The 27367-nt window shown below is 37.5% G+C and overlaps 3 protein-coding genes and 1 long non-coding RNA gene across 5 annotated transcripts; 1 reads left to right on the top strand and 3 right to left on the bottom strand.

Moving 5' to 3' along the window:
- The first annotated feature begins 5610 nt into the window (after positions 1-5610).
- On the top strand, positions 5611-6256 carry LOC135128271 (uncharacterized). Its single transcript, XR_010280358.1, has 2 exons — positions 5611-5991; positions 6042-6256. It is a non-coding gene; the product is annotated as an uncharacterized LOC135128271 (long non-coding RNA).
- Positions 6257-15485: 9229 nt separating this feature from the next.
- Positions 15486-23030, bottom strand: LOC135127607 (ubiquitin carboxyl-terminal hydrolase 10-B). 2 transcript variants are annotated; one of them, XM_064054107.1, is made up of 8 exons: positions 22882-23030; positions 22648-22789; positions 17299-17946; positions 17038-17239; positions 16437-16680; positions 16135-16383; positions 15855-16083; positions 15486-15804 (listed from the first exon to the last, which is right to left on the bottom strand). In XM_064054107.1, the coding sequence occupies exons 1-8, from the start codon at positions 22900-22902 to the stop codon at positions 15551-15553; spliced, it is 1989 nt and encodes a 662-aa protein (XP_063910177.1). In that variant the 5' UTR covers positions 22903-23030; the 3' UTR covers positions 15486-15550. The 2 variants fall into 2 exon arrangements, with proteins under 2 accessions (XP_063910177.1, XP_063910178.1); XM_064054108.1 differs by having other exon boundaries at positions 22654-22789.
- An 87-nt stretch (positions 23031-23117) lies between these two features.
- LOC135128270 (lariat debranching enzyme) lies at positions 23118-24832 on the bottom strand. Its single transcript, XM_064055171.1, has 4 exons — positions 24561-24832; positions 24122-24514; positions 23739-24068; positions 23118-23694 (listed from the first exon to the last, which is right to left on the bottom strand). Exons 1-4 carry the CDS (start codon positions 24755-24757, stop codon positions 23202-23204), a joined length of 1413 nt encoding a protein of 470 aa, XP_063911241.1. The 5' UTR covers positions 24758-24832; the 3' UTR covers positions 23118-23201.
- Positions 24833-25031: 199 nt separating this feature from the next.
- LOC135127610 (FAD synthase-like) lies at positions 25032-27102 on the bottom strand. The gene is made up of 2 exons (XM_064054118.1): positions 26108-27102; positions 25032-25809 (listed from the first exon to the last, which is right to left on the bottom strand). Exons 1-2 carry the CDS (start codon positions 26864-26866, stop codon positions 25192-25194), a joined length of 1377 nt encoding a protein of 458 aa, XP_063910188.1. The 5' UTR covers positions 26867-27102; the 3' UTR covers positions 25032-25191.
- Positions 27103-27367: the final 265 nt, after the last annotated feature.

The raw sequence follows: 27367 nt of genomic DNA, 5'->3' as shown, positions 1-27367 counted from the left end.
TGGTAAACTTTCAAAATCGCTGGTTCTCGTCGTCCAAACCAGTTCTTCCGTTTCTATGCTAGCTTCAAAAAGATTTCCATCGGCAAAAACGCACCGAACGAGAAAATGGAGCGTATCGTGATAACTGGAAGGTGCGTGAGAAACAACAAAATTAAATAATAGAAGTTGTACAGGAAGTGGATTTGGACATGTTGCATAATTTGTATTAGATATATTTATATGTGTTGATTTATTAGCTCCTGCTTGTACTTTACACTTGTTTATTGCTGTTATTTTGACGTAATCGAATTAGGTAATTTTATGGTAATTAGTGTGGCAATAGCGGGACCTTGCAGTTTGTTTTCTTCACATCTCCGTCTAAACACAGGTTAAAGAAAGCGCGTTTACCTAATATTGTAATTTGTAGGTATTTATTGCGGTATTTATTACTTCCGAAATACTTTCGTGTCTGACTAATGTGTGGTTAAGTGTAACATAATAACCTTAGCCGAGGACTTTCCTTATGGAAAATTAATGGCATTTTTGCATTTTGTGTAACCGCTTCAGTTTATTAAAGATTAGTATAGTTAACTAGTTTCAATCATCCTGTTGGAAAATAATCGCACTATTTTCGTCCTTCACACGTCTAACACAATGCTGGTTGTCTAAAAGGTTCATTGGTTTAAGGTCGACTTCTTAGAATTGTGTTTATAATTAAAGCGCGATTAATTATTATTCTTGCAGCACTCCTTAATTACACAGAACTATAAACAATCCAACGATCATATATTTTAGACATAATCGACATAATTTTCAGGTTTTCAATTTTAAGGTCTTCGGGGTCCTATTTATTAGAGATTTATTCGTTAATTGGGTAAAAATTGCTAGGTTCATCCGTCCTTGCATTTCAAAAAAAAAGTAGACCTTTGGTACATTGTAGTACGGAAAAAACAGAATTCGGCGATATTATTTTAGCAAATGACGTATCCTCTAGAAAATGGAACTAAATTGTTATAAGAAAAGACACTACAGTCTCCAAAGCACTTTTAGTTTCTTTCCAAACAGGAATACCTAGAACCTCGAGACAGTTTTAAATTTTTGAAAAAAAAAACAGAGTTCCAAAATTAACTCAAAAGCAGGTCAGGTCAGAATTTTCCAACAACAGAACATCAAAGTCCCCCAAAATTGCTTTAAATAATTTACAAAAAAAAATCTCCATGGGCTCAAAAATATATACACGATGGCTACCCAAGAGTCTCCCGATTTAAAAAAATAACATTGCGGCACTCAAGATTTTTTCAAATTCATAAAAAATGAAACACTGAAAGCTCAAAAGTTCATCCAGCAACAAAACACCAGATTCCTTTAAACTCTGACAATTTTTGATACGTGAAACATTTTCAACTGCTTACTCCATTTTTGCTAATTTGTACCTTCGCTTTATATCATGCTAACATTGTTGTCAAATGGAATTTTATCAAAATATTATAAAAAAAAACACAGCCACATCTTTGTACAGTCTAACTGAAAAGGACGAAAAAGACGGAAATGGACGATAAAGGACGAAACGAACGAAAAAGACGAAAAAGGACGAGAAAAGACGAAAAAGGATAATAAGGACGAAAAGGATGAAAAAGGATAATGAGGACGAAAAAGGACGAAAAGGACGAAAAGGACAAAAAAGGACGAAAAAGGATAATAAGGACGAAACAAACGAATAAGGACGAAAAGAACGAAATGAACGCAAAAGGACGAAAAGAACGATTAAGGGCGAAAGAGGACGGAAAGACCACAAGGACGAAAAGGACGAATAAGGACGAAAAGGACGAAAAAGGAAAAAGGACGAAACAGATGAAAAAGGACGATTAAGGACGAAAAGGACGATTAAAGAGACAAAAAGAACGAAATGGACGAAAAAGGACGGAGAAGGATGGAAAGGACGAAAAAGGACAAAAAATCACGAAAATGACGAAAAGGACGAAACAGTACGAAAAAGGACGAAAAAAGACGAAAAAGGATAATAAGGACGAAAAAGGACGAAAAAGGATAATGAGGACGAAAAAGGACGAATAAGCACGAAAAGGACGAAAAAGGATAACAAGGATGAAACAGGACGAAAAGGCCGATAAAGGACGAAAAAGGATAACAAGGACGAAAAAGAACGAAAAGGACGATTAAGGGCGGAAGAGGCCGAAGAGGACTAAAAAAACGATAAAGGACGAAAAAGGACGAAAAGGACGAAAAAGGACTAAAAAGAGGAAAAAGGAGGAATAGGACGAAAAGGACAAAGAAGGACGAAAAAGGACGAAAGGAACGAATAAGGACGAAAAAGGACAAAAAATCACGAAAATGACGAAAAGGACGAAACAGTACGAAAAAGGACGAAAAAAGACGAAAAAGGATAATAAGGACGAAAAAGGACGAAAAAGGATAATGAGGACGAAAAAGGACGGAAAAGCACGAAAAGGACGAAAAAGGATAACAAGGATGAAACAGGACGAAAAGGCCGATAAAGGACGAAAAAGGATAACAAGGACGAAAAAGAACGAAAAGGACGATTAAGGGCGGAAGAGGCCGAAAAAGGACGAAAAAAGACGAAAAGGACTAAAAAAACGATAAAGGACGAAAAAGGACGAAAAGGACGAAAAAGGACTAAAAAGAGGAAAATGGAGGAATAGGACGAAAAGGACAAAGAAGGACGAAAAAGGACGAAAGGAACGAATAAGGACGAAAAAGGACAAAAAATCACGAAAATGACGAAAAGGACGAAACAGTACGAAAAAGGACGAAAAAAGACGAAAAAGGATAATAAGGACGAAAAATGACGAAAAAGGATAATGAGGACGAAAAAGGACGAAAAAGCACGAAAAGGACGAAAAAGGATAACAAGGATGAAACAGGACGAAAAGGCCGATAAAGGACGAAAAAGGATAACAAGGACGAAAAAGAACGAAAAGGACGATTAAGGGCGGAAGAGGCCGAAAAAGGACGAAAAAAGACGAAAAGGACTAAAAAAACGATAAAGGACGAAAAAGGACGAAAAGGACGAAAGAGGACTAAAAAGAGGAAAAAGGAGGAATAGGACGAAAAGGACAAAGGACGAAAAAGGACGAAAGGAACGAATAAGGACGAAAAGAACGAAAAAGGACGAAAAGGACGAAACGGAAAAAAAAGGACGAAAAGGACTAATAAGGACGAAAAAGGACGAAAAGGACAAAAAAGACGATTAAGGACGCAAAAGGACTAAAAAGGACGAAGAGGACGAAAAAGGACGAAAATCGATAACAAGGACGAAAATGGATAATAAGGACGAAAAGGACAATAAAGGACGAAAAAGGACGAAAAAGGATAATAAGGACGAAACAAACGAAAAAGGACGAAAAGGACGGAAAAGGACGAAAAGGACGAAAAAGGACGAAAAGAACGAGAAAGTATGAAAAGCACGAAAAAGGATGAAAAAGGACGAAAAGAACGAAAAAGTATGAAAAGGACGGAAAAGGACGAAAAGGACTAAAAAAAACGATCAAGGACAAAACTGGACGAACAGGACGAAAAAAGACGAAAAGGATGAAAAAGGACGAAAAGAACGATGAAGTATGAAAAGGACGAAAAAGGACGAACAAGGACGAAGAAGGACAAACAGGACGAAGAAGGACAAACAGGACGAAGAAGGATAAACAGGGCGAAGAAGGATAAACAGGACGAAGAAGGACAAACAGGACGAAAAAGGACGAACAAGGACGAAAAAGAGACGAAAAAGGACGAATGAGGACGAATGAAGACGAAAAAAGACGAAATGGGACAAGAAAGGACGAAAAAGGACGAAAAGAACGAAAAAGTCAATTAAGGACGAAAAATGACGAAACGGATGAAAAAGTCATTCAAGGACGAAAAAGGATGATTAAGGACGAAAAGGACGATTAAGGGGACAAAAAGAACAAAAGGGACGAAAAAGGACGGAGAGGGATGAAAAGGACGAAAAAGAACGAAAAGGACAAAAAAGACGATTAATAATAATAGCGTTTATTGCCCAACAGTTTTTACAAAACCAATTACAGAGCAACAAAATTAATACAAAAAGAACAAAATAATTAGCATTCTAAACCGAACAAAAATATACTTATATAAATGTAACAAAAGGAAGGACAAAAAATAACAAATCATTATAATGTATAAACAAGGTGAGAAAACAGTGCTAAACATTTAATTTTGCATAACAATGTTGAATGATTAATTTTTTAAATTTTAAACTATTAAACTGGAATATATCAATAATACAGAATTCCTTATTATAAAGTAGGACGAACAGGACGAAAACGGACGAAAAAGGACGATAAGAATGAAAAAGTCAATTAAGGACGAATAAGGACGAAAAAGAACGAAAAGGACAAAAAAGGACGAAAAGGGCGCAAAGGACGAAAAAAGACGAAGAGGACTAAAAGTACGAAAAATGACTAAAAGGACGATAAAGAACAATTAAGGAGGATCATGGACGAAAAACGACGGAAAGGACGAAAAAGGACGATTAAGGGGGAAAAGGACGAAAAAGAGGATTACGGACGGAAAAGGACGAAATAGGACGAAAAGGACGAAAAAGGACGAAAAAGAACTTATCCTTGAGGAACTCCAGAACCCGCAACATATGGCTGCGATGAAAAACCATTGTACTGTACGATTTGTGTACTGAGCGAAAAATGACGATACAAAATGCAAGAGAAATATTATTCATTTTTGATTTACTGGTTGCCTAATTTGGTATTATTCCTAGTTATTTTTTAAGTTAAGTTGGCAGTTTTTAAAATTTTATGTTGGTATACCTTGTTGTCAAGTAGACCTTTTGCACCACTAACATGGCCGCCTATTCAATGCTACCATCAAGTAAAAAAATAGTAATATTTGTCCGCACGCATATTTAGGGTGGCAAGAACTAATTACTTACCATGATTTTCCCACATTTTAAATTTAGCGCCATGAGATTCACCAATCGAATGTGATACCTAATTTAAAAAAATCAGTATTGCCAACTTAAATTTGAGTGCGGATTGATTTTTCAATTCTGCTCATACTGTAAATTGAAATCACTGTTCTTTGTTAAATTAATGCCAAATTTTAATTTGTTTTATTCGAGAGTCGATACTTCGACATTGCAAGTTATCGACAAAATGATTTCACGTAAAACTTATTAATTGCCGAAACATGTTTCACTCGCAAATGTAGAGTACAAGAAAAATATTACAATCTGATTTATGTGTTGCCTATTTTTCAGTAATATTCCTAGTAATTTTTTAAATTAAGTTGGAAGCCTTAAAGACTTTATGTTGGCATACTTGATTGTCAACAAACCTTTTGTATGACTAACATGGCCGCTTATTCAATGCTACGAATCAAGTAAAAAGTGGTGTCATTTGTCAGCATCCAAATTTAGGTTGGCAATAATCGCGGCTGATTTTTCCACATTTTAAACTTAGTGTCATGAAATTGACCAATCAAATGTGCTGAATTTGAAAAATTCAGGGTCGCCAACTTAAACTTGAATGCGAGCAAATATTACTGTTTGTTATTTAATTGAACGCCGTGAACTTATGCAACCAGTAATACACATAATTACCTTTAAAAAAACATTTACTGATTATTATTGCAGGATCCGGACTCTTATTAGACGTGTTCAAGAGGATCTCAGGTTGTATTACCAAAAATTGACTTGAAACCACATTTTACTAAAACATTGAGGAAGGGGATGGAGACGAGATTGTTGCACCCAGGTGTCTCTTGACTGACTGACTCCTTCGACACTGAGAAGGAGATCCGCTACCTGGAGCTGGCTGAAGCTGAGTTTTGGTGACTCTCAGTTGCACTACTGCGAGGTGATGTTGAAGTGGATCAACCAACACATTAAAACAAGACCTGAACTACTCAGAGGACGACTTTCTGATGGAAGAAGTACAGGAACGCTTTTGTTACGCTTAGGAGAGATTGTCGTCCTGGAGACTGAGTCAATTGATAAGAGTTTGAGTAAGTTAACAAGCGGAAATTAAAAAATAATGATTTGAATTGTTTTGTAGCTCCAAGTACCTACAAGAAATATTTTTGTTACTGGAGTTGATAATTTTCAATATGCTTCCAATGGGGAGGATCTACCAGATGCTGGAAATGTTTTCCCTTCTAAGGCCCCACTATTGAGTGTAATTTACAAGAATTTAGTGTTTTTAAACAGAAAGGTGCGGGAGCACCAATTGAATGTATAAGTTACCTAAATAAATTTACATTTCGTACATAATTTTTGTACCCCCTGAAATTTACGCCCCCGCAGGGTTGTTATTAACGTCACTGGAGCGACGGAAGCTCTCTCGATCAACTTTTTATGAATAATAATTAGATTTGGTGGGAAATGCTTGAAAACAACATTTTGGATGACTTCTTGAAGAGCCAGCATATCTTACGAACTATAGCCATTTCAAATGTTCCAACTAAGTACACAACAAATTAGTACAACAATAGCAGTAACTAAAAGTACAATCGCTAATAGAGCATAAAATTTGATTTGTTTTATTCCCTCGTTGTAATAAATTAAATTCCTGATCTTCGAAGTCAATCAAAATCGGGAAACAACGTGAATTTTCGCTCGCCTAATAGGATCACAGACAGTCGAGGAGGTCTCAAAACCGCTGAAATTACTCCTGATTGGTTGACATTTGGTATAGAAACCTGTAATACCCCAACTGTCACTCGAACAATCAGGCGCCGTTTTTAGTTTTCGCCACCTCCTCGATGATATATGATCCTGGTCCGAAGTCGAATATCGAGATTCGCTGGGCTTGGTAAATTCACGATCTTCAAGTCTGAAAATTAAGCGCTGACAACGGGGATTTTCGCCTCGCCTAATAGGATCATAGAAAGTCGAAGAGGTCTCTGAGAATTACTCCGGATTCGGGTTTGACCACAGACCATTAAACATAGAATCTAGGATGTGAAAAAACTAAAAAAAAACGCTAATCGTAAATTGTTTGTTTTACTATTTGCTACAGGAACTGTAAAAATTGATATATTTCAAATATCGATTTTGGAAGAACGGTAGAAATTTTCGAAAAAATGAAACCGAAAATGACTCCTGGACGTCGAAATCTACAAGAAAATATCTAGCTTATTTTGAAAAATGGTTGAAAAATGGTAGAACATGCTTAAAGTGCCAAAATCAGCGTTATCTTACGAAATACTAGCCCCGTCCACCCACCCTCTATTTTCTTGGAGGGTATATTAATTTCCAAAAACAGTCTAATCTTATCAAGTACTAGCCCCGCCCACCCACCCTCTATTTTTTTGGAAGGTATGTCATTTGCCAAAATCAATCTTATTTTAGCAAGTACTAGCCGCACCCACGCCCTATCTTCCCATTCTAACGGCTAATTTTATTTCTATTCAGTATAAAATCATTCATTTCATTTAGATCAGAAAAAATTAATCCCTGAAAAGAAGACAGGGTGGGTGGGCGGGGCTAATTATGTTCTTCTGTCGTGTGGGACTAGAAAGTAATAATAGAATCTAGAAATTTATACACATGATATTTGAAAAATGGTTGAAAAATGGTTCTAACATGCCTAAAGTGCCAAAATCAGCCTTATCTTACGAAATATTAGCCCCGCCCACCCACCCTCTGTTTTCTTGGAAGATATTTCATTTCCCAAAAACTGTTTTACCTTATCAAATTCTAGTCCCACCACCCACCCTGTATTTTCTTGGAAAGTATGTCATTTGTCAAAATCAGTTTTATCTTAGCAAGTACTAGCCCCGCCCACCCCCAGTTTTTTCATTCTAACGACTAATTTTATTTCTGCTCAGTATAAGATCATTCATTTCATTCAGACCGGATAAAATTAATCAGTGAAATGACGACAGGGTGTGTGGGCGGGGCTAATTATGTTCTCCTACTGAGTGGTAGTGGAAACTAATAGAATCGAGGATGTTAAAAAAGTAAAAAAACAGCTGTAATCGTTAATTTTTTGTTACACTATTTGCTACTGGAACTGTAAAAATTGATATATTTTAATTGGAGATTTTGGATGGACGGTAGAAATTTTCGAAGAAACAACGCCGAAAATGACTTCTTGATGTCGAAATCTACAAGAAAGTATTTAGCTTAATAAAAATGGTTGAAAAATGGTCGAACATGCCTAAAGTGCCAAAACCAGTCTTATCTTACGAAATATTAGCCCCGCCAACCCACCCTCTTTTTTTGGAAGTTATGTTATTTGCCAAAAAGAGTCTAATTTTATCAAGCCTAGCCCCGCCCACCCACCCTCTATTTTCTTGGAAGGTATGTCATTTACCAAAATCAGTCTTATCTTAGAAAGTACTAGCCACCCCCTCTTCTCATTCTAACGACTAATTTTATTTCTGCTCAGTATAAGATCATTCAACCATACCGGATAAAATTAATCACTGAAATAAAGGCAGGGTGGGTGGGCGGGGCTAATTACGTTCTCCTATTGCATGGAAATGGAAACTAGTAGAATCTAGGAAGCGAAAAAAAAAATGAAAAAAAGCGCTAGTCGTAAATTTTTCTTACACTATTTACTACTGGAACTGTGAAAATAGATATATTCGAATTGGCGATTTTGGAAGGACGATAGAAATTTTCAAAGGAACGAAGACGAAATGATTTCTGGATGTCGAAGTCTACAAGAAAATGTCTAGCTAATATCCGAAAATGGTTGAAAAATAGTCGAAATCAGTCATACCTTATCAAATATTAGCCCCGCCCATCCACCCTCTCTTGTCATGGAAGATATTTCATTTGCCAAATCAGTTTTATCGTAGTAAGCACTAGCGCCACCCACCCTCCCTCTTCTCAGTTTAACGACTAATTTTATTTATGTTGAGTACAACATCATTCATTCATTCACTGGCTAAAATTAATCACTGAAATGAACGCAGGGTGGGTGGGCGGGGCTAATCATGTTCTTCTATGTAGCGGAAGTGGAAGCTAATAGAATCTAGGATGTGAAAAAACTTAAAATAAAACGCTAATCGTAACTTATTCGTTATACTATTTGCTACTGGAACTGTAAAAATTGCTATATTTCAAATATCGATTGTGGAAGAAGGGTAAAAATTTTCGAAGAAACGAAACCGAAAATGACTCCTGGACGTCGAAATCTACAAGAAAATATCTAGCTTATTTTGAAAAATGGTTGAAAAATGGTTCTAACATGCCTAAAGTGCCAAAATCAGCTTTATCTTACGAAATATTAGCCCCGCCCACCCACCCTCTGTATTCTTGGAAGATATTTCATTTCCCAAAAACTGTTTTACCTTATCAAATTCTAGCCCCCCCACCAGCCCTTTATTTTCTTGAAAGTATGTCATTTGTCAAATCAGTTTTATCGCAGTAAGTACTAGCGCCACCCACCCTCCCTCTTCTCAGTTTAACGTAATTTTATTTCTGTTGAGTATAAGAGCATTCATTCATTCACTGGCTAAACTTAATCACTGAAATGAACGCAGGGTGGGTGGACGGGGCTAATTATGTTCTACTGTCCAGTGGGACTAGAAACTAATAGGATCTAGGACGTTAAAAAAGTAAAAAAAAGCACTAATCGTAAATTTTTTGTTACACTATTTGCTACTGAAACTGTAAATTTGATACTTTCAATTGGCGATTTTGGAAGGACGATAGAAATTTTCAAGGAAACAAAGCCGAAAATGACTTCTGGATATCTAAATCTACGAGAAAAAATCTAGCTAATATTCGAAAATGGTTAAAAATTGGCCGAAATCAGTCATATCTTATCAAATACTAGACCCACCCACCCACCCTTTCTTTTCTTGGAAAATAGTTCATTTGCTAAAAACAGTTTTATCTTATCAAATATTAACCTCCCCTCACCCATCCTGTATTTTCTTGGAAAGTATGTCATTTGTCAAAATCAGTTTTATCTTATCAAGTACTAGCCCCGCCCACCCCCAGTTTTTTCATTCTAACGACTAATTTTATTTCTGCTCAGTATAAGATCATTCATTTCATTCAGACCGGATAAAATTAATCAGTGAAATGACGACAGGGTGGGTGGGCGGGGCTAATTATGTTCTCCTTCTGAGTGGGAGTGGAAACTAATAGAATCGAGGATGTTAAAAAAGTAAAAAAACAGCTCTAATCGTTAATTTTTTGTTACACTATTTGCTACTGGAACTGTAAAAATTGATATATTTTAATTGGAGATTTTGGATGGACTATAGAAATTTTCGAAGAAACAACGCCGAAAATGACTTCTTGATGTCGAAATCTACAAGAAAGTGTTTAGCTTAATAAAAATGGTTGAAAAATGGTCGGACATGCCTAAAGTGCCAAAACCAGTCTTATCTTACGAAATATTAGCCCAGCCCACCCACCCTCTTTTGTTTGGAAGTTATGTTATTTGCCAAAAAGAGTCTAATTTTATCAAGTCTAGCCCCGCCCACCCACCCTCTATTTTCTTGGATGGTATGTCTTTTACCAAAATCAGTCTTATCTTAGAAAGTACTAGCCACCCCCTCTTCTCATTCTAACGACTAATTTTATTTCTGCTCAGTATAAGATCATTCAACCATACCGGATAAAATTAATCACTGAAATAAAAGCAGGGTGGGTGGGCGGGGCTAATTACGTTCTCCTATTGCATAGAAATGGAAACTAGTAGAATCTAGGAAGCGAAAAAAAAAATGAAAAAAAGCGCTAGTCGTAAATTTTTCTTACACTATTTACTACTGGAACTGTGAAAATAGATATATTCGAATTGGCGATTTTGGAAGGACGATAGAAATTTTCAAAGGAACCAAGACGAAATGATTTCTGGATGTCGAAGTCTACAAGAAAATGTCTAGCTAATATCCGAAAATGGTTGAAAAATAGTCGAAATCAGTCATACCTTATCAAATATTAGCCCCGCCCACCCACCCTCTCTTGTCATGGAAGATATTTCATTTGCCAAATCAGTTTTATCGTAGTAAGCACTAGCGCCACCCACCCTCCCTCTTCTCAGTTTAACGACTAATTTTATTTATGTTGAGTACAACATCATTCATTCATTCACTGGCTAAAATTAATCACTGAAATGAACGCAGGGTGGGTGGGCGGGGCTAATCATGTTCTTCTATGTAGCGGAAGTGGAAGCTAATAGAATCTAGGATGTGAAAAAACTTAAAATAAAACGCTAATCGTAACTTATTCGTTATACTATTTGCTACTGGAACTGTAAAAATTGCTATATTTCAAATATCGATTGTGGAAGAAGGGTAAAAATTTTCGAAGAAACGAAACCGAAAATGACTCCTGGACGTCGAAATCTACAAGAAAATATCTAGCTTATTTTGAAAAATGGTTGAAAAATGGTTCTAACATGCCTAAAGTGCCAAAATCAGCTTTATCTTACGAAATATTAGCCCCGCCCACCCACCCTCTGTATTCTTGGAAGATATTTCATTTCCCAAAAACTGTTTTACCTTATCAAATTCTAGCCCCCCCACCAGCCCTTTATTTTCTTGAAAGTATGTCATTTGTCAAATCAGTTTTATCGCAGTAAGTACTAGCGCCACCCACCCTCCCTCTTCTCAGTTTAACGTAATTTTATTTCTGTTGAGTATAAGAGCATTCATTCATTCACTGGCTAAACTTAATCACTGAAATGAACGCAGGGTGGGTGGACGGGGCTAATTATGTTCTACTGTCCAGTGGGACTAGAAACTAATAGGATCTAGGACGTTAAAAAAGTAAAAAAAAGCACTAATCGTAAATTTTTTGTTACACTATTTGCTACTGAAACTGTAAATTTGATACTTTCAATTGGCGATTTTGGAAGGACGATAGAAATTTTCAAGGAAACAAAGCCGAAAATGACTTCTGGATATCTAAATCTACGAGAAAAAATCTAGCTAATATTCGAAAATGGTTAAAAATTGGCCGAAATCAGTCATATCTTATCAAATACTAGACCCACCCACCCACCCTTTCTTTTCTTGGAAAATAGTTCATTTGCTAAAAACAGTTTTATCTTATCAAATATTAACCTCCCCTCACCCATCCTGTATTTTCTTGGAAAGTATGTCATTTGTCAAAATCAGTTTTATCTTATCAAGTACTAGCCCCGCCCACCCCCAGTTTTTTCATTCTAACGACTAATTTTATTTCTGCTCAGTATAAGATCATTCATTTCATTCAGACCGGATAAAATTAATCAGTGAAATGACGACAGGGTGGGTGGGCGGGGCTAATTATGTTCTCCTTCTGAGTGGGAGTGGAAACTAATAGAATCGAGGATGTTAAAAAAGTAAAAAAACAGCTCTAATCGTTAATTTTTTGTTACACTATTTGCTACTGGAACTGTAAAAATTGATATATTTTAATTGGAGATTTTGGATGGACTATAGAAATTTTCGAAGAAACAACGCCGAAAATGACTTCTTGATGTCGAAATCTACAAGAAAGTGTTTAGCTTAATAAAAATGGTTGAAAAATGGTCGGACATGCCTAAAGTGCCAAAACCAGTCTTATCTTACGAAATATTAGCCCAGCCCACCCACCCTCTTTTGTTTGGAAGTTATGTTATTTGCCAAAAAGAGTCTAATTTTATCAAGTCTAGCCCCGCCCACCCACCCTCTATTTTCTTGGATGGTATGTCTTTTACCAAAATCAGTCTTATCTTAGAAAGTACTAGCCACCCCCTCTTCTCATTCTAACGACTAATTTTATTTCTGCTCAGTATAAGATCATTCAACCATACCGGATAAAATTAATCACTGAAATAAAAGCAGGGTGGGTGGGCGGGGCTAATTACGTTCTCCTATTGCATAGAAATGGAAACTAGTAGAATCTAGGAAGCGAAAAAAAAAATGAAAAAAAGCGCTAGTCGTAAATTTTTCTTACACTATTTACTACTGGAACTGTGAAAATAGATATATTCGAATTGGCGATTTTGGAAGGACGATAGAAATTTTCAAAGGAACCAAGACGAAATGATTTCTGGATGTCGAAGTCTACAAGAAAATGTCTAGCTAATATCCGAAAATGGTTGAAAAATAGTCGAAATCAGTCATACCTTATCAAATATTAGCCCCGCCCACCCACCCTCTCTTGTCATGGAAGATATTTCATTTGCCAAATCAGTTTTATCGTAGTAAGCACTAGCGCCACCCACCCTCCCTCTTCTCAGTTTAACGACTAATTTTATTTATGTTGAGTACAACATCATTCATTCATTCACTGGCTAAAATTAATCACTGAAATGAACGCAGGGTGGGTGGGCGGGGCTAATCATGTTCTTCTATGTAGCGGAAGTGGAAGCTAATAGAATCTAGGATGTGAAAAAACTTAAAATAAAACGCTAATCGTAACTTATTCGTTATACTATTTGCTACTGGAACTGTAAAAATTGCTATATTTCAAATATCGATTGTGGAAGAAGGGTAAAAATTTTCGAAGAAACGAAACCGAAAATGACTCCTGGACGTCGAAATCTACAAGAAAATATCTAGCTTATTTTGAAAAATGGTTGAAAAATGATTCTAACATGCCTAAAGTGCCAAAATCAGCCTTATCTTACGAAATATTAGCCCCGCCCACCCACCCTCTGTATTCTTGGAAGATATTTCATTTCCCAAAAACTGTTTTACCTTATCAAATTCTAGCCCCCCCACCAGCCCTTTATTTTCTTGAAAGTATGTCATTTGTCAAATCAGTTTTATCGCAGTAAGTACTAGCGCCACCCACCCTCCCTCTTCTCAGTTTAACGTAATTTTATTTCTGTTGAGTATAAGAGCATTCATTCATTCACTGGCTAAACTTAATCACTGAAATGAACGCAGGGTGGGTGGGCGGGGCTAATTATGTTCTACTGTCCAGTGGGACTAGAAACTAATAGGATCTAGGATGTTAAAAAAGTAAAAAAAAGCACTAATCGTAAATTTTTTGTTACACTATTTGCTACTGAAACTGTAAATTTGACACTTTCAATTGGCGATTTTGGAAGGACGATAGAAATTTTCAAGGAAACAAAGCCGAAAATGACTTCTGGATATCTAAATCTACGAGAAAAAATCTAGCTAATATTCGAAAATGGTTAAAAATTGGCCGAAATCAGTCATATCTTATCAAATACTAGAAACACCCACCCACCTTTTCTTTTCTTGGAAAATATTTCATTTGCTAAAAACAGTTTTATCTTATCAAATATTAACCTCCCCTCACCCATCCTGTATTTTCTTGGAAAGTATGTCATTTGTCAAAATCAGTTTTATCTTAGCAAGTACTAGCCCCGCCCACCCCCAGTTTTTTCATTCAAACGACTAATTTTATTTCTGCTCAGTATAAGATCATTCATTTCATTCAGACCGGATAAAATTAATCAGTGAAATGACGACAGGGTGTGTGGACGGGGCTAATTATGTTCTCCTACTGAGTGGTAGTGGAAACTAATAGAATCGAGGATGTTAAAAAAGTAAAAAAACAGCTGTAATCGTTAATTTTTTGTTACACTATTTGCTACTGGAACTGTAGAAATTGATATATTTTAATTGGAGATTTTGGATGGACGGTAGAAATTTTCGAAGAAACAACGCCGAAAATGACTTCTTGATGTCGAAATCTACAAGAAAGTATTTAGCTTAATAAAAATGGTTGAAAAATGGCCGAACATGCCTAAAGTGCCAAAACCAGTCTTATCTTACGAAATATTAGCCCCGCCCACCCACCCTCTTTTGTTTGGAAGTTATGTTATTTGCCAAAAAGAGTCTAATTTTATCAAGTCTAGCCCCGCCCACCCACCCTCTATTTTCTTGGATGGTATGTCATTTGTCAAAATCAGTCTTATCTTAGAAAGTACTAGCCACCCCCTCTTCTCATTCTAACGACTAATTTTATTTCTGCTCAGTATAAGATCATTCAACCATACCGGATAAAATTAATCACTGAAATAAAGGCAGGGTGGGTGGGCGGGGCGAATTACCGTCTCCGATTGCATGGAAATGGAAACTAGTAGAATCTAGAATGCGAAAAAAATGAAAAAAAGCGCTAGTCGTAAATTTTTCTTACACTATTTACTACTGGAACTGTAAAAAATAGATATATTCGAATTGGCGATTTTGGAAGGACGATAGAAATTTTTAAAAGGAACGAAGACGAAATGATTTCTGGATGTCGACGTCTACAAGAAAATGTCTAGCTACTATTCGAAAATGGTTGAAAAATAGTCGAAATTAGTCATATCTTATCAAATAATAATAATAATAATACCTCATCTGTCACTCGAACAATCAGGCGCCGTTTCTAGCTTTCGTCACCTCCTCGACGATATGTGATCCTGGTCCAAAGTCGAATGTCGAGGTTCGACGGCTTGGTATAAATAAAACGTCATTTTAGGAAAATCACGCAACCCAAAAAACACATGCCCTAATTGATACAATTTTTTCAAAACTCTTAAATCAGTGTGTTGTTAAGTGTTACTACAGTAGTGTTGCATGAAAGTCAATAAAACACGAGATATATAAAGTTAATTTATTAAAATAAGTTTACTTATTAACAATTATTAATAGGCCAAATGTATATTTATTTGCTTCTAATGGTATCACTACGACGGTAAAATAACAAATAGGGAACTCTAGTTCCCTGTGGCTTCAATACATAGTCTTCTTGAATAGTTTTAACAGACGCGTCATCGTACCTTATCCAACTACTATAACCAACGTGAAAAGCATCCGTTATGTAATGTCCTTTAGTAGCTTCTTTCCCATCATGGTACACCACAGCAAACAACTTATACTGTTTTTCTTTTGGCGTGTTTGGCTTGGAAGATAAAAGTTCTAAAAACAAACCGATAAAATTACTTTGCACCCCATTAAAACCCACTCACTAGAATCTATTTTCAAATCAATAGGAAACTCCAAAGCTTTCACTATCTTCGTACACCCATCCAGCTTAAAATCGAAACACTTTAAATGCAGGATCAAGATAACGGGGAGCTCCTCCAAAGTGACTTGCTGCCATGCCTCCACCTCCTCGTTAGTTTTCTCGGAAGTAACCCCCTCTAGCTGGTTCTTGGTGACCAAAGCCTCGAGAGCCTCGCGGACTGTCTTAACTTTCTACAATTTTTAACTTTGCGATTACAGAGTCGACTTTAAGTGTGAACCAACCTCAATGTTTAACTGCAAAGTGAAGAAGGGCTGTATGTTGTAAGTGGAATGATCTCCGGCTCGATGAATCCTCGACTTGAGAAATCCTCCAAATATGTTGCTAATTGGTGTTTTGACGAACTCCATCTGTCGCGTGATGCTTCCTTTATTTTTTGGTCCCATTACCTGCCACTCTTTGTCGGATTCTTGTTCGGTGGTTTGAGAGTCGAATTTGTTGACAGCGAGGTCGCTCTTGACCAACTTCATCAACTGTTGGTTATGGAAAGCAGTAGTAAAGTTAAATGAAAATGTGATTGGGTTACCTCGAGCATTTCATCGTTCAGTCCGTTTAATAAGCATCCTAGAAACTCCTCTGCGTCTTCTTGGCGACCTTCCACCAGGAAAGAGTCGCTGCGTACCCCGTTCAATATTTTGTAAATCCAGGAGGGCTCGAATGGCAAGTCGTAGTCAATTGTGATGCCTTGATCCTTTTTCTGGTTTTTATCATTGCGTCGGTTCACTCGCAGACCGGCTGGTAAGTGTTGGAATTCTTTGACGAAGCGACACCTGCAGAAAAGAATATTTGTTATGAATGATACGCCACTGGTTCAAGCCGAAATGACAGGTGATGACTTAACACGTTTTTCTCATGGTATTTCCATTTTAAATCAAAATCTGGACTTTCTCAACGTTATAAATGTTTCTGAAGAATTAATGTTTTCTTTTTCAAAGCTTTAATCGTGTTAAAATTTCAGTTTAGCGGAAATTCGAAAAAGTGAGGTTAGAATACTTTCTGTTCATAAGATCTTGTTACTGACACCTTCATACAAAAATTAACAGTGACAATGAATTATATAACATATCGGTGTACGATAAAAGCCCAATTTAACGACAAATTGACCACGACACAAACTGGATACTTACATTCCATCAATAATCGGTGTAGCCTTTTCTTTCTCAGCTGAGGTGTTCTGCTCAGCCAAACCAGTCAATAAATTATACACCGGAGGGCACGCTAATAACGCTTGTAAAATCGAATTGATATAACAATAATTACTCCTGTTGATCAACCCTCGGGGCTGCAAACTAATCGTCCTCCCATCCACACTATGATTAAGTAAAAATTCTACAAACAAATTAATAATATTAACGATAATAATAATAATTATCCACTACGCCCCCTACCTCCCATTCTGTAGCAATTCGGGTCGATGAACTGCGCCTTCCTCGGGTGCCTAATCGGGCACATCTCGTCGTTTTGTTTATTCACAGCCTCACTTGACTTCTCCACGGGGCCGCCCCCGTTCTCGCCGCCACTGCCCCCCGACTTGGCACTACTGAACAAGCTCGCCCACGATTTGTTCGCTGGGGCCTGCCGCTTCTCCCCCTCGTTCTTCTGGACTTGCTCCTCGTCGCCGTTCTGCTGAACGTGGGGCACGCCGTTGGCGCTGGCCGCGTCCGGCGGCGGCGACGACTCCTCCACGTGTTGGGGGGCGACGGGCGGCGCCGCCTCCACGGCCGCCGGTGCCTGCTCGGCGTGGTTCACGTACGTGGGGGCGAATGTGACTGTGGGGATGTTGGTGGTGACGACGGGCGCGATGGGGAAGGTCTGGTGGTAGGTGGAGGGCAAGGTGGGGTAGACCACATACTGGGGCTGGTGGATGGAGTAGGTGATGGGCGGGTAGTCGGGAGGGGGGCTCTTGTAGTGGTGGTTCTGTGCGGGGATGTAGGTGTTGTATTCGATTTGGTTCGGTAGGTAGACGGGGTGTGGCACGAGTTTGGGGGGCTCGGGGTGGTGGTTGGTGGTGGTAGGGGTGTAGGGGGCGTTCACGTCTGAAACATTTTTTCTATCAATGAAGCAAAATTCAATGGTAGTCAATAATATACAGGTGTTCCAACTTTCATCATTTTGTGAAAAGAAGTCTACACATATTAAAACAAAAAAGCAAAATGTAGGCCCGCCCACCCACCCTATCTCAATTGTTATGATTTTTTTTTATTCGCCGTGAACCAAGGGGGCGAAGTTTAACTGCAAAATACTTATTTCTTAACAAGAAATTAAAAACATGTTATGCAGTATCGGCTTGTGCAAAAAATACTGTGTATAACACAGAAAAAACACAAAATATAAGCCCCGCCCACCCACCCCATCTCAATTGTGATAATTTTTTATTCTTAGAAACTTAAAACACGTTTAAATTCGTACATTTTTGTAAGGAAATTTGTATTTTGCAATTAGACTCGGCCCCTAGGTCTGCCAACGAATCAAAACTTCATCACGATTGAGATCGAGACGGATGGGTGGGGTTTCTCTTTCGGTTTTCCTTGTATAACACGATTACTTAAAAACATATTTCACATGATAATTTCTCGTAGAAAAATCCGAGTTTTACAACTAAACTCTACCCCTCGGCTTACAACGAATAAAAAAAATCATCAGAATTGAGACAGGGTGGGTGGGCGTAGCTTATATTTGACCTTTTTTTCTTAATATACATAGCCATATTTTCACAACAAGAAACTTAAAACATGTTTAAAATAGTAAATTTTTGCACGTAAATATGGGTTTTGCAATTTCCTTCCATTTTAAACATGTTTTAAGTTTCATGTTTTGAAAAGAAGTCAACGCATATTAAAACAAAAAGGCATAATATGGGTCCGCCCACCCCCCCTGTCTCAATTGTGACGATTTTTTTATTCGCCGTGAACCAAGGGGGCGGAGCTCAACTGCAAAATCCTTATTTCTATACGAGAAATTAAAACCATGTTTTTGAGTATCATGTTCTTCAAAGAATACTACGTATATAAAGAACAATGGCAAAATATAAGCCCCGCCCACCCACCCCATCTCAATTGTAATGATTTTTTTATTCTTAGAAACCTAAAACACGTTTAAAACGGTAGGCTCCGCCCCTCGGTCTGGCAACGAATGAAAACTTCATTACTATTTAGATCAGGGCAGGTCTGGGTGGGTCTTCATCTTTGGCTTTAATTTTTTTTTTAATATACATAATAGTATTTTTTGAATAACACGATACTCAAAAACATGTCTTATGTGGTAATTTCTTGTAGAGAAATAATAACTATTTTGCAATTAAATTCCGTCCCTTTGGCTCTCGACAATTAAAAAAAAATCATCACACTTGAGATAGGGCGGGTGGGTGGGGCTTATATTTTGTGTTTTTTGTGTAAAATGGTAAAGTTTTGTAGACAAATATGGATCTTGCAATTAAGCCCCACCCCGCGATCTGATAACCAATGAAAAATTCATCACAATTGTGAATTGAGATCGGGGCGGAAATGAGTGGGGCCTAATCTTTGGCTTTATTTTTTCCTAAATGTGCATAATATTCTTTGAATAACACGATATTCAAAAACATGTTTTTAATTTCTCGTAGAGAAATAAGGATTTTGCAGTTAAGCTCCGCTCCCTTGGCTCACGACAAATAAAAAAAATCATCACAATTGAGACAGGGCGGGTGGGCGGGGCTTACATTTTGCCCCTTTTTCTTAATATGTGTAGTCGTCTTTTCAGAATAGGAAACTTAAAACATTTAAAATGGTACGTTTTTATGGAGAAATATCAATTTTCCAATTACGCTCCGCTCCTCGGTCTAACAATGAATGAAAAATTCATCACGATTGAGGATAGGTGGGGCTTCTCTTTTGGTTTTGTTTTTTAAATAATAAATTTGTTTTTTTTTTTTTTTTTTGTATAACATGATTACTTAAGAATATATTTCACATGGTAATTTCTCGTAGAAAAATTCGACGAATAAAAAAATTATCACAATTAAGATAGGGCGGGTGGGCGGGGCTTATATTTTGCAATTTTTTTCTTAATATACATAGCCATTCATTTCCATTTTAGACATGTTTTAAGTTCCATGTTGTGAAAAGAAGTCTACATCATATTAAAACAAAAAGGCAAAAAGTAAGCCCGCCCACCCGCCCTATCTCAATTGTGATGACTTTTTTTTATTCGCCGTGAACCAAGGGGGCGGAGCTTAACTGCAAAATACTTATTTCTTTACAAGGAATTAAAAACATGTTTTTGAATATCGGGCTGTTCAAAGAATACTATGTATATTAAGAAAAAAGCGAAAATATAAACCCCGCCCACCCGCCCCGTGTCAATTGTGATGATTTTTTTTTTATTCTTAGAAACTTAAAACACGTTAAATTTGGTTAAGCCCCGCCCCTCGATCTGATAACGAATGAAAAATTCATCACAATTGAGAATTGCGATCGGGGAGGGTATGGGTGGAGCCTAATCTTTGGCTTTATTTTTTTCATAATATACGTAGTATTCTTTGAACAACACGATACCCAAAAACGTGCTTTTAATTTCTCGTTGAGAAATAAGGATTTTGCAGTTAAGCTCCGCCCACTTGAGATCGGGTGGGTGGGCGGGGCTACAATTTGCCTTTTTTTTCTTAATATGTGTAGACTTATTTCGACAACAAGAAACGTAAAACATGACTAAAAAGATACCACAAAAAGAGGCGACGAAATGAGAAAAAACAAAAAAAGGCTGCAAGAAAGAGGCAACAAATATAAAAGAAGGTAGCAAAAACAAAAAAGCGACATAAATAAAGGCGATAAAAAAAGGCTACAAAATCAAAAGGAAATAAAAAAGAGGGACGAAAAAAAAAATATAAAAAATGAGGCGACAAAAAAAGGCAAAAAATGCGATAAAATATAGCAAAAATACAGATCGCTCAGGATAAAATAAGGTTTAACTTTTTCTTACAGAGTCTTCTATAAGCAAGCAATAGCTCCGCCCACACTCTCCCTCTTCATTCTAGTTACTACTCTTAATATTGTTCAGTCTTATCATCGCAAGTACTAGCCCCGCCCACCCTCCCTCTTCTCATTCTAGCGACTAATTTTATTTCTGTATAAGATCCGTCTTTCATTCAGAGTGGATAAAATTAATCACCGAACTGGAGACGGGTGGGTGGGCGGGGTTAGTTTTATGTTCTTCTGTAGAGTGGGAACTGATAAAAATTAGGCTGTAAAAAGCGCTATTCGTTAATTTTTTGTTGTATTAAGATTTATCATGATTTATTTCTTATTTCAGAAAATGAGAGAACGGGTGGGTGGGCAGGGCTTAGTTAAACTTTTTCCTAGAGTTTTTTATAAACAAATAGTAGGTCCGCCCACCCACCCGCCCCCTCTTTATTCTGGTAACTACTCTTAATACTGTTAATTATTGACAATATTATTGTCTTATTTGCAGTTCTGCTAGACCTAAACCTAAACAGTTGCCCTAGAAACCCTTTAAGGTGCCTTATGTCCGAAAGGAAAAAGAAGAAATAATAAAAGACAAATGAGAACTTAAGTTTTTGGAAAAAGTGAATATACAAATTCAGATTGTGGATTTACCATGTCCACCTTAACCCTAACAGTGTACAAAATTTTAGAGCAATAATTTTTGTGGATTGTAAGAAAATGATACAAATTTTCCAATTTTCCAAAAACCTAGAGTATTATGTACCTAAATTTATTTAGTAAAATTTTGAAATGACGTTATCACATTTTTGGCGAGGATGATAAACAGATTCAGCATTTTCACGATGGATTTAAAATTTCACAAAAAATCAGTCATATAATTTTAGAGAGAGAACTAAATAATAATAGAACAAGAATGGAGAACAATTTTTATGGTGATTGGTGAAACATAAATAATGTGAACAGCAGAGAGCATGAAATAGAACTTAAATAAACAAAGTGGAGCAATTAAAACATTAAAAAATGAACCACAACAAAAAGTAGTTTCAGCGTCTATTATTTTTGCAAGTACGTCAGTGAAAGCGAATCTAAAAATGCAGTTGGGTTCAATTCCTTGTACCCATAAAAACTATTTTTATTAAATACACTGTGAGAAATCTGGGTCTTATTTATTAATTTAAAATAGACTGAAGATGGTTAGTTGAACACAATTCTAGAAATCTGATCTACTGACCAAGTTTACCCAAAGATAAATTAATGTTTATGAAAACCCTAGAACGCTTATCAAAGTAGACCAGACGAGGTTAAATCAGCTACCTCAAACCCCAAACTACTACACCGAAAACCTGTGTCTGTGTCTACCTATTGACAAAAAACAACAATAAATATGCAGCTGAACCCACCTAGTTATAAATACAACAGGTTAATGACCACTTGAAAGTCACATACCCAACGCACCAACAATTAATTAAAATGATAAAAACAACACTGTTTATTTTGATTGGGACCCACACTCCACACATTCTAGACCTGTAACACCTATTTTTACCCCACAGTCACTCAACCATCCTCCCATTCATTAAAACCCATTGCATGTTTACTTCCCATTCTCATATGCACAAAATTGGCTCCACATATTGCCGACTCATTGCGTTATGTGATCTCTAGGGTCAACCCAATGAGGTTATGTTCAACTCATTCAAATTTCCATCGAGCTCATCACACATTTACCGAAATAACCCCGCTTCTACTTTCCGGCCAAAGCGATCAACAATAAAGAAAAATAAAGAAAACAATTACTTTTACCACTCTTATGCAGGACTTTGTGTTCAGGGAGCTTCCACGGCAGCTGCACATGTGCATTCTCTGCATACAGAGAATTCAGCACTTCCTGGCGTTCGTCCTCGTCCACCCCGGTCAGATCCAGAAAAGTAATGCTTTGCTGCAAGGAAAAACGCCGCTTTTTGAGTAAATCCACAGACAAATGCGTGCAAATTATATAAGACAGTACGCTGGAGGCGATTCGGTACTTACTGCCTTGAACGAATCCATCATCGCAGTTGCCGCTATTTCATATTCGTAATAAATTCATTTCTACGATATTATTAAAAAAATTAACATTTTCACCGCAATAACAAAAATATTTAATGCACGGGGTTAAGTTTTCACGTTCATTATGTCAACTGTCAGAAATACGAATCTGGTGATTGGTGAATTCGGGGAAGTGGTAGCACTGACGGGCGAAGTTAGTGGCGCCATTTTAAAATCGCTTGACACTTATTTTTTATTTACAATTATTATTAATACAATAGACAAAAATGCACGAGATTTAGTGTTATTCTTAAAATTAGGTTTTAGTCGTTTTGATAAATCGACGCGTTTCTTCGTTTGAACTTCTTGCTTGAATTTGGTTCGTCGGCGGCTTCTTCAACTGGACTTTGTACACACTCAGGGGTTTCTGGATTTTGTAACTCTTCGGTCTCGGGGACGTCGTCGTCGTTCACGGGTTTAGGGAGATTAAGCACCATTTTCTTTTGCACTGGAGTGGTTGTGGAAACTTCACTATCTACGAATGTTCTGTCTATACTAAGGTCTGTAGCACCTTCAGCTGCATTATCTACACTAAGATCTAGATTAAGAATGAGAGTTAGAGGATCATCTATGGACAATTTTTTACAAAATAACACAGTTTGTGGGTTACAAACTGCCTGAGGTTGTCGCACGTTTTTCATTTTGTAACCTTTATAACCCTCAGCTGTCTTTTCAAAATTGTCAGGGACAACCAAATTCTCGCCAAATATCTCCAAAGTGTCCGACTTCTCAGCTTCTGTGGGTTTAAAGCACCATCTGCAAGCACAAATTAAACAGTGCTAACACAAGTCTTAACGTACTTTTCATTGCCAGTGGGTCCAGGCATGTAATTATTAACGTTCTTAACACTAAGAAGATGATTAGTTAACCTCAAAATAGTCAACCACTCTAAATCATAGCTAATCTCAGTCTTCAAATTCGTATTGTGGGGTACATCCACAATTTGCATGAACCGTCTCTGTGGTAGGCACTTATCCAGCGCCAGAAACCTCGTAGTCTTGCCACAGGAATGAGGAACCACCGCTGCAAACTTACAGTGCAGATGAGCCGAAAACCAATAATCTGGTTTCAAAACGTCTAATAATTCTCCCGTCGGTTTGCTGCCTAAATCACCATTTTCTATATCCTTTCTGGAAACATAACTTCGTAAATTACGTACCACAAAATTTGCAAACTCACTCACTCAAAGTACGGCTTGAATTTAATCAATTGCGTCTTGTTTCCGTACTCCCAAATCCCGTTAGGCCAATCGTGCGACAAAAAAATATTCAAAGGCTCTGAAATCTGCTTTAATCGGAACACCTCCAAGTTCCTGATGTGGTAGACGCTGCGTTTCGTGTTGTCGTTGTACGGGGAGTACTCAAAGTGCCCCCTCATGTAATCTTTCGGCTTGTAGATCCCCGAAATCCCTCCAATTCGCACCCCAGCTATATTTATCACCCCGGCGTAACCCAGATAGTAGATGTTAGGGGCCACCCAACCACCGTACGGCAGCTCCTGCAAATGGTTGGACGCTTCGTGGTTGCCCCCGATGAATATCGTCAGTACTGGGGCCGCTTTTTCGCCGGTGTAGTACCTGAAAGTTCGTGTCCCGAATTGCTACATAACTGTTGGTTTGTTACTTGTAGAAAGAGCAGATTTTGCAGTACTTCGGGGGCACTGCCATACATCGTAAGTCTTCTTCGTTTCGAGACGCCTGGAAATCCCCACAGCAAATAAGGAGGTCGATTTTGAAGCCCTCTTTTTCCTCGAGGTACCGGATGGTGCTGTAAATGGTGTCGAGTTCGCCGTGGGCACATCCTTCCACGGCTATTTTCATTTTTGATGGGTTTTTGAATCGTGTTTTGGTCCGAAATGCCGATGTGACGCAAAAATGACAGATCAAATGTCAAAAAAAAGCGGTTAATTTGAATGTTTTTACAAAAAAATTGCAAAGATGCAAACTTTGTTTTTTTTAATTGTTATTATTGAGGTAAATAGAGCATTTTCTCGCCCTATTAACTGTTCGGTAACTTTAAAAAATAGTTTTTTATGTTACCAAGATTGAAACATAACCTCAAAAAAAATTAGTGAGTGGAAAGGTAGGCAACACATTATACACGGTCAAAACTTTATTACTAACATCGATAAAATTTAATGGACGTGACAACAAATACAAATAAATAAAATTGGCTAAGTGCAAGCAGAGTATTGCTTTGTCTCCCTGAACCCATAAGTAGAAAAGTCCCTGAACCCCTACAACTACAGCTTGCATCAACTGGCATTTCTCCCATCCCTCTCCGTATTTTCCCTCAGGAGCTTATACGCCGGAAGATGCACGTCTTTTACTTCCGCCTTATCGAAACAAATAAGTGACGGATTCCTCATCGTGTTCACCGTATTCCCCAACGACGTAAACCCCATGTCGTACAGCTTGCAGTACGGGACCTTGTAGTACAACAAGTAGTCCCAAATGTCCGAATAGTGCCAATCCAGAAGCGGACTGACCCTCATTATCTGCGGCCAGTTGGAATCCGTCATCTGAAAAATATTTAGGTCGCTCGAGTACGGATCTGTGCGTCGCGTACCCATAAAACACGCTTTGTAGTTGGGAAATTTCTTGAGGGTTTGTTGAAGAGCGTCTTTGATTCCAGATCTAATGGTTGTTATTTTTAGGTTGTAGAAGGTTTCAGCTTGGGCGATGAATTCGTCTTGTTCTGGGAAAGGTTTGTCGCTTTGTACGTACAAACAGTAGAGGGGGTTGGTATAGTTGGGGTATTTTTTCTTGATTACTGTTAGGACCAAGTGGAGGAGGACGGTGCAGTCTTTGCCCCCGTTGAAACTGAGGAAGATGTTGTCCAGGCCGTATTGTTCTAGGCAACGGTCGATGTTCTGGAGTGGAAAAGAGTGTTATATTTTTATGTAACTAATTCAACTTTATATTAATAAACATGACCGTGCACATTTTTGAGTCAGCAGGTTGTAGATAACCCACTTAAAGCTCATTTTACTTATCAAAGTGTTTAACATATTTAAAATTATTTATATAGATATGTTATGACGCATTTAAAATTCAGTGCACATTGTCGTCATTGAAGAAATATTTTCTAGAACTTTTAATAGGTGGAATCAAAGTTCAACCACATTAATTAACTTTTATTTTAGACTCCAAATCTTACCTCCTACTTACTTCAATAGCGTTTTTAACGTGTTTCTCGTCGGTTGAATAAACACGTTCCCAAACGTCCGAATCATCACACATTCGCACCCTGTAGGCTTCAAATATCTCGTTAACCCTCTCCTCAAACTCAACAATATCAGAGATTTCAGAACTTGACACTCTAAATATAAAATACTGGTCATTTTTGGTAAAATCAACCTTCACTCTATTATTATTCAGAACTCTTTTCAATTCATTTAAATCACTAGCTGCGTTACCATTCTGGCTTATGGTTATCGTCTTTTGAAACTCCGCCGGCTTCCTATACTCCACTAAATGATTTTTTAAAATATTACTAAAACTCTGCTGAATGTGTTTCTCCCTCAGGACAAAAACCCTCTGGAAATGTACCACCGGGTACGCGTTCCCATCAATCACTTTCGCCTGCGTTGGCAATAAAACGTCGTCTATGTCGAAAGATTCTCCCCTTCGTTTGAAAATTTTAACTAACTCTGCACTGTGGTGAAGCTGCTGTGAAATCATCTGGCCGATGGATCTGTAGAAAGCGCCACATTTTTCACTCACGGCTATCACCACGTCGCTATTTTTTATAAGCGAGTCAAGCTCGTTTATGATTGCACTTTCTGTGTTATTGATTATTATTAATTTCGACACTGTGTACTGCAATGTGTTGAGTTCTTGAATCAAGTACTGACTGACACAGTCGCATTTCTTGTCACATAAAATTTCATCACTGGTTAGTATTATTGAGGCGGTCTTCATCGACATGTTATTATTTCATGACAACAATTTAGAGCGATTTTCACGACTTTCACAAATCGTCGATGTGGAATTCTGAGGTTAGGTGCACTGACGTGTGACGTAACGTCATTGAAACGTCAACTTTTGTGGGGTACCAATGAAAAAAAAAAAAAACGAGTGGAAGAGGTCGGCTCAATCGCTAAATGACATGATTAGCCAATGAGGGGCAAGAACACAACGCGTCATAGGGTATGCACTAAATTATTAAAAATCGATTCACATTTGAATGATTATTTAATATTATCGGTTTTTGCTACAAATTTATTCGTCTAGTATATTCTTCAACCCCTGCAACATAAACATGAAGTTCTGTGACAAAAATAAGTACGCTTGTACCTTGACCGTGTATGGATCACCGCCAACTCTTGTGTCCCTCAAATACTGCAGCGCTTCTTCTTTATCTAATATTGATCTGCGATAAAACTGCAAAAACGAGCGTTAAAATTAGGTAATCAATAATGTATTTGT

Source organism: Zophobas morio, unplaced genomic scaffold, assembly GCF_036711695.1.
Source record: "Zophobas morio isolate AGI-343-1 ecotype UQ-CSIRO unplaced genomic scaffold, CSIRO_AGI_Zmor_V1 ptg000012l, whole genome shotgun sequence".
NCBI classification, from domain to species: domain Eukaryota; kingdom Metazoa; phylum Arthropoda; class Insecta; order Coleoptera; family Tenebrionidae; genus Zophobas; species Zophobas morio.
The sequence above is the reverse complement of the archived record's forward strand: the minus strand, read 5'-3'. Positions and strand labels throughout refer to the sequence as shown.

Coding starts and splice junctions, on each gene's coding strand:
- LOC135127607 (XM_064054107.1), bottom strand. CDS start 22,902: ATGATGGATTCGTTCAAGGCA. Junction 16,681..17,037: donor ACACCGATTATTGATGGAAT/GTAAGTATCCAG, acceptor TCTTTTCTGCAG/GTGTCGCTTCGTCAAAGAAT. Junction 15,805..15,854: donor TGATTTGAAAATAGATTCTA/GTGAGTGGGTTT, acceptor GTTTGTTTTTAG/AACTTTTATCTTCCAAGCCA.
- LOC135128270 (XM_064055171.1), bottom strand. CDS start 24,757: ATGAAAATAGCCGTGGAAGGATGTGCCCACGGCGAACTCGACACCATT. Junction 24,069..24,121: donor AAATTCAAGCCGTACTTTGA/GTGAGTGAGTTT, acceptor TTATGTTTCCAG/AAAGGATATAGAAAATGGTG. Junction 23,695..23,738: donor GGACCCACTGGCAATGAAAA/GTACGTTAAGAC, acceptor TTGTGCTTGCAG/ATGGTGCTTTAAACCCACAG.
- LOC135127610 (XM_064054118.1), bottom strand. CDS start 26,866: ATGTCGATGAAGACCGCCTCAATAATACTAACCAGTGATGAAATTTTA. Junction 25,810..26,107: donor ACGTTAAAAACGCTATTGAA/GTAAGTAGGAGG, acceptor TTTCCACTCCAG/AACATCGACCGTTGCCTAGA.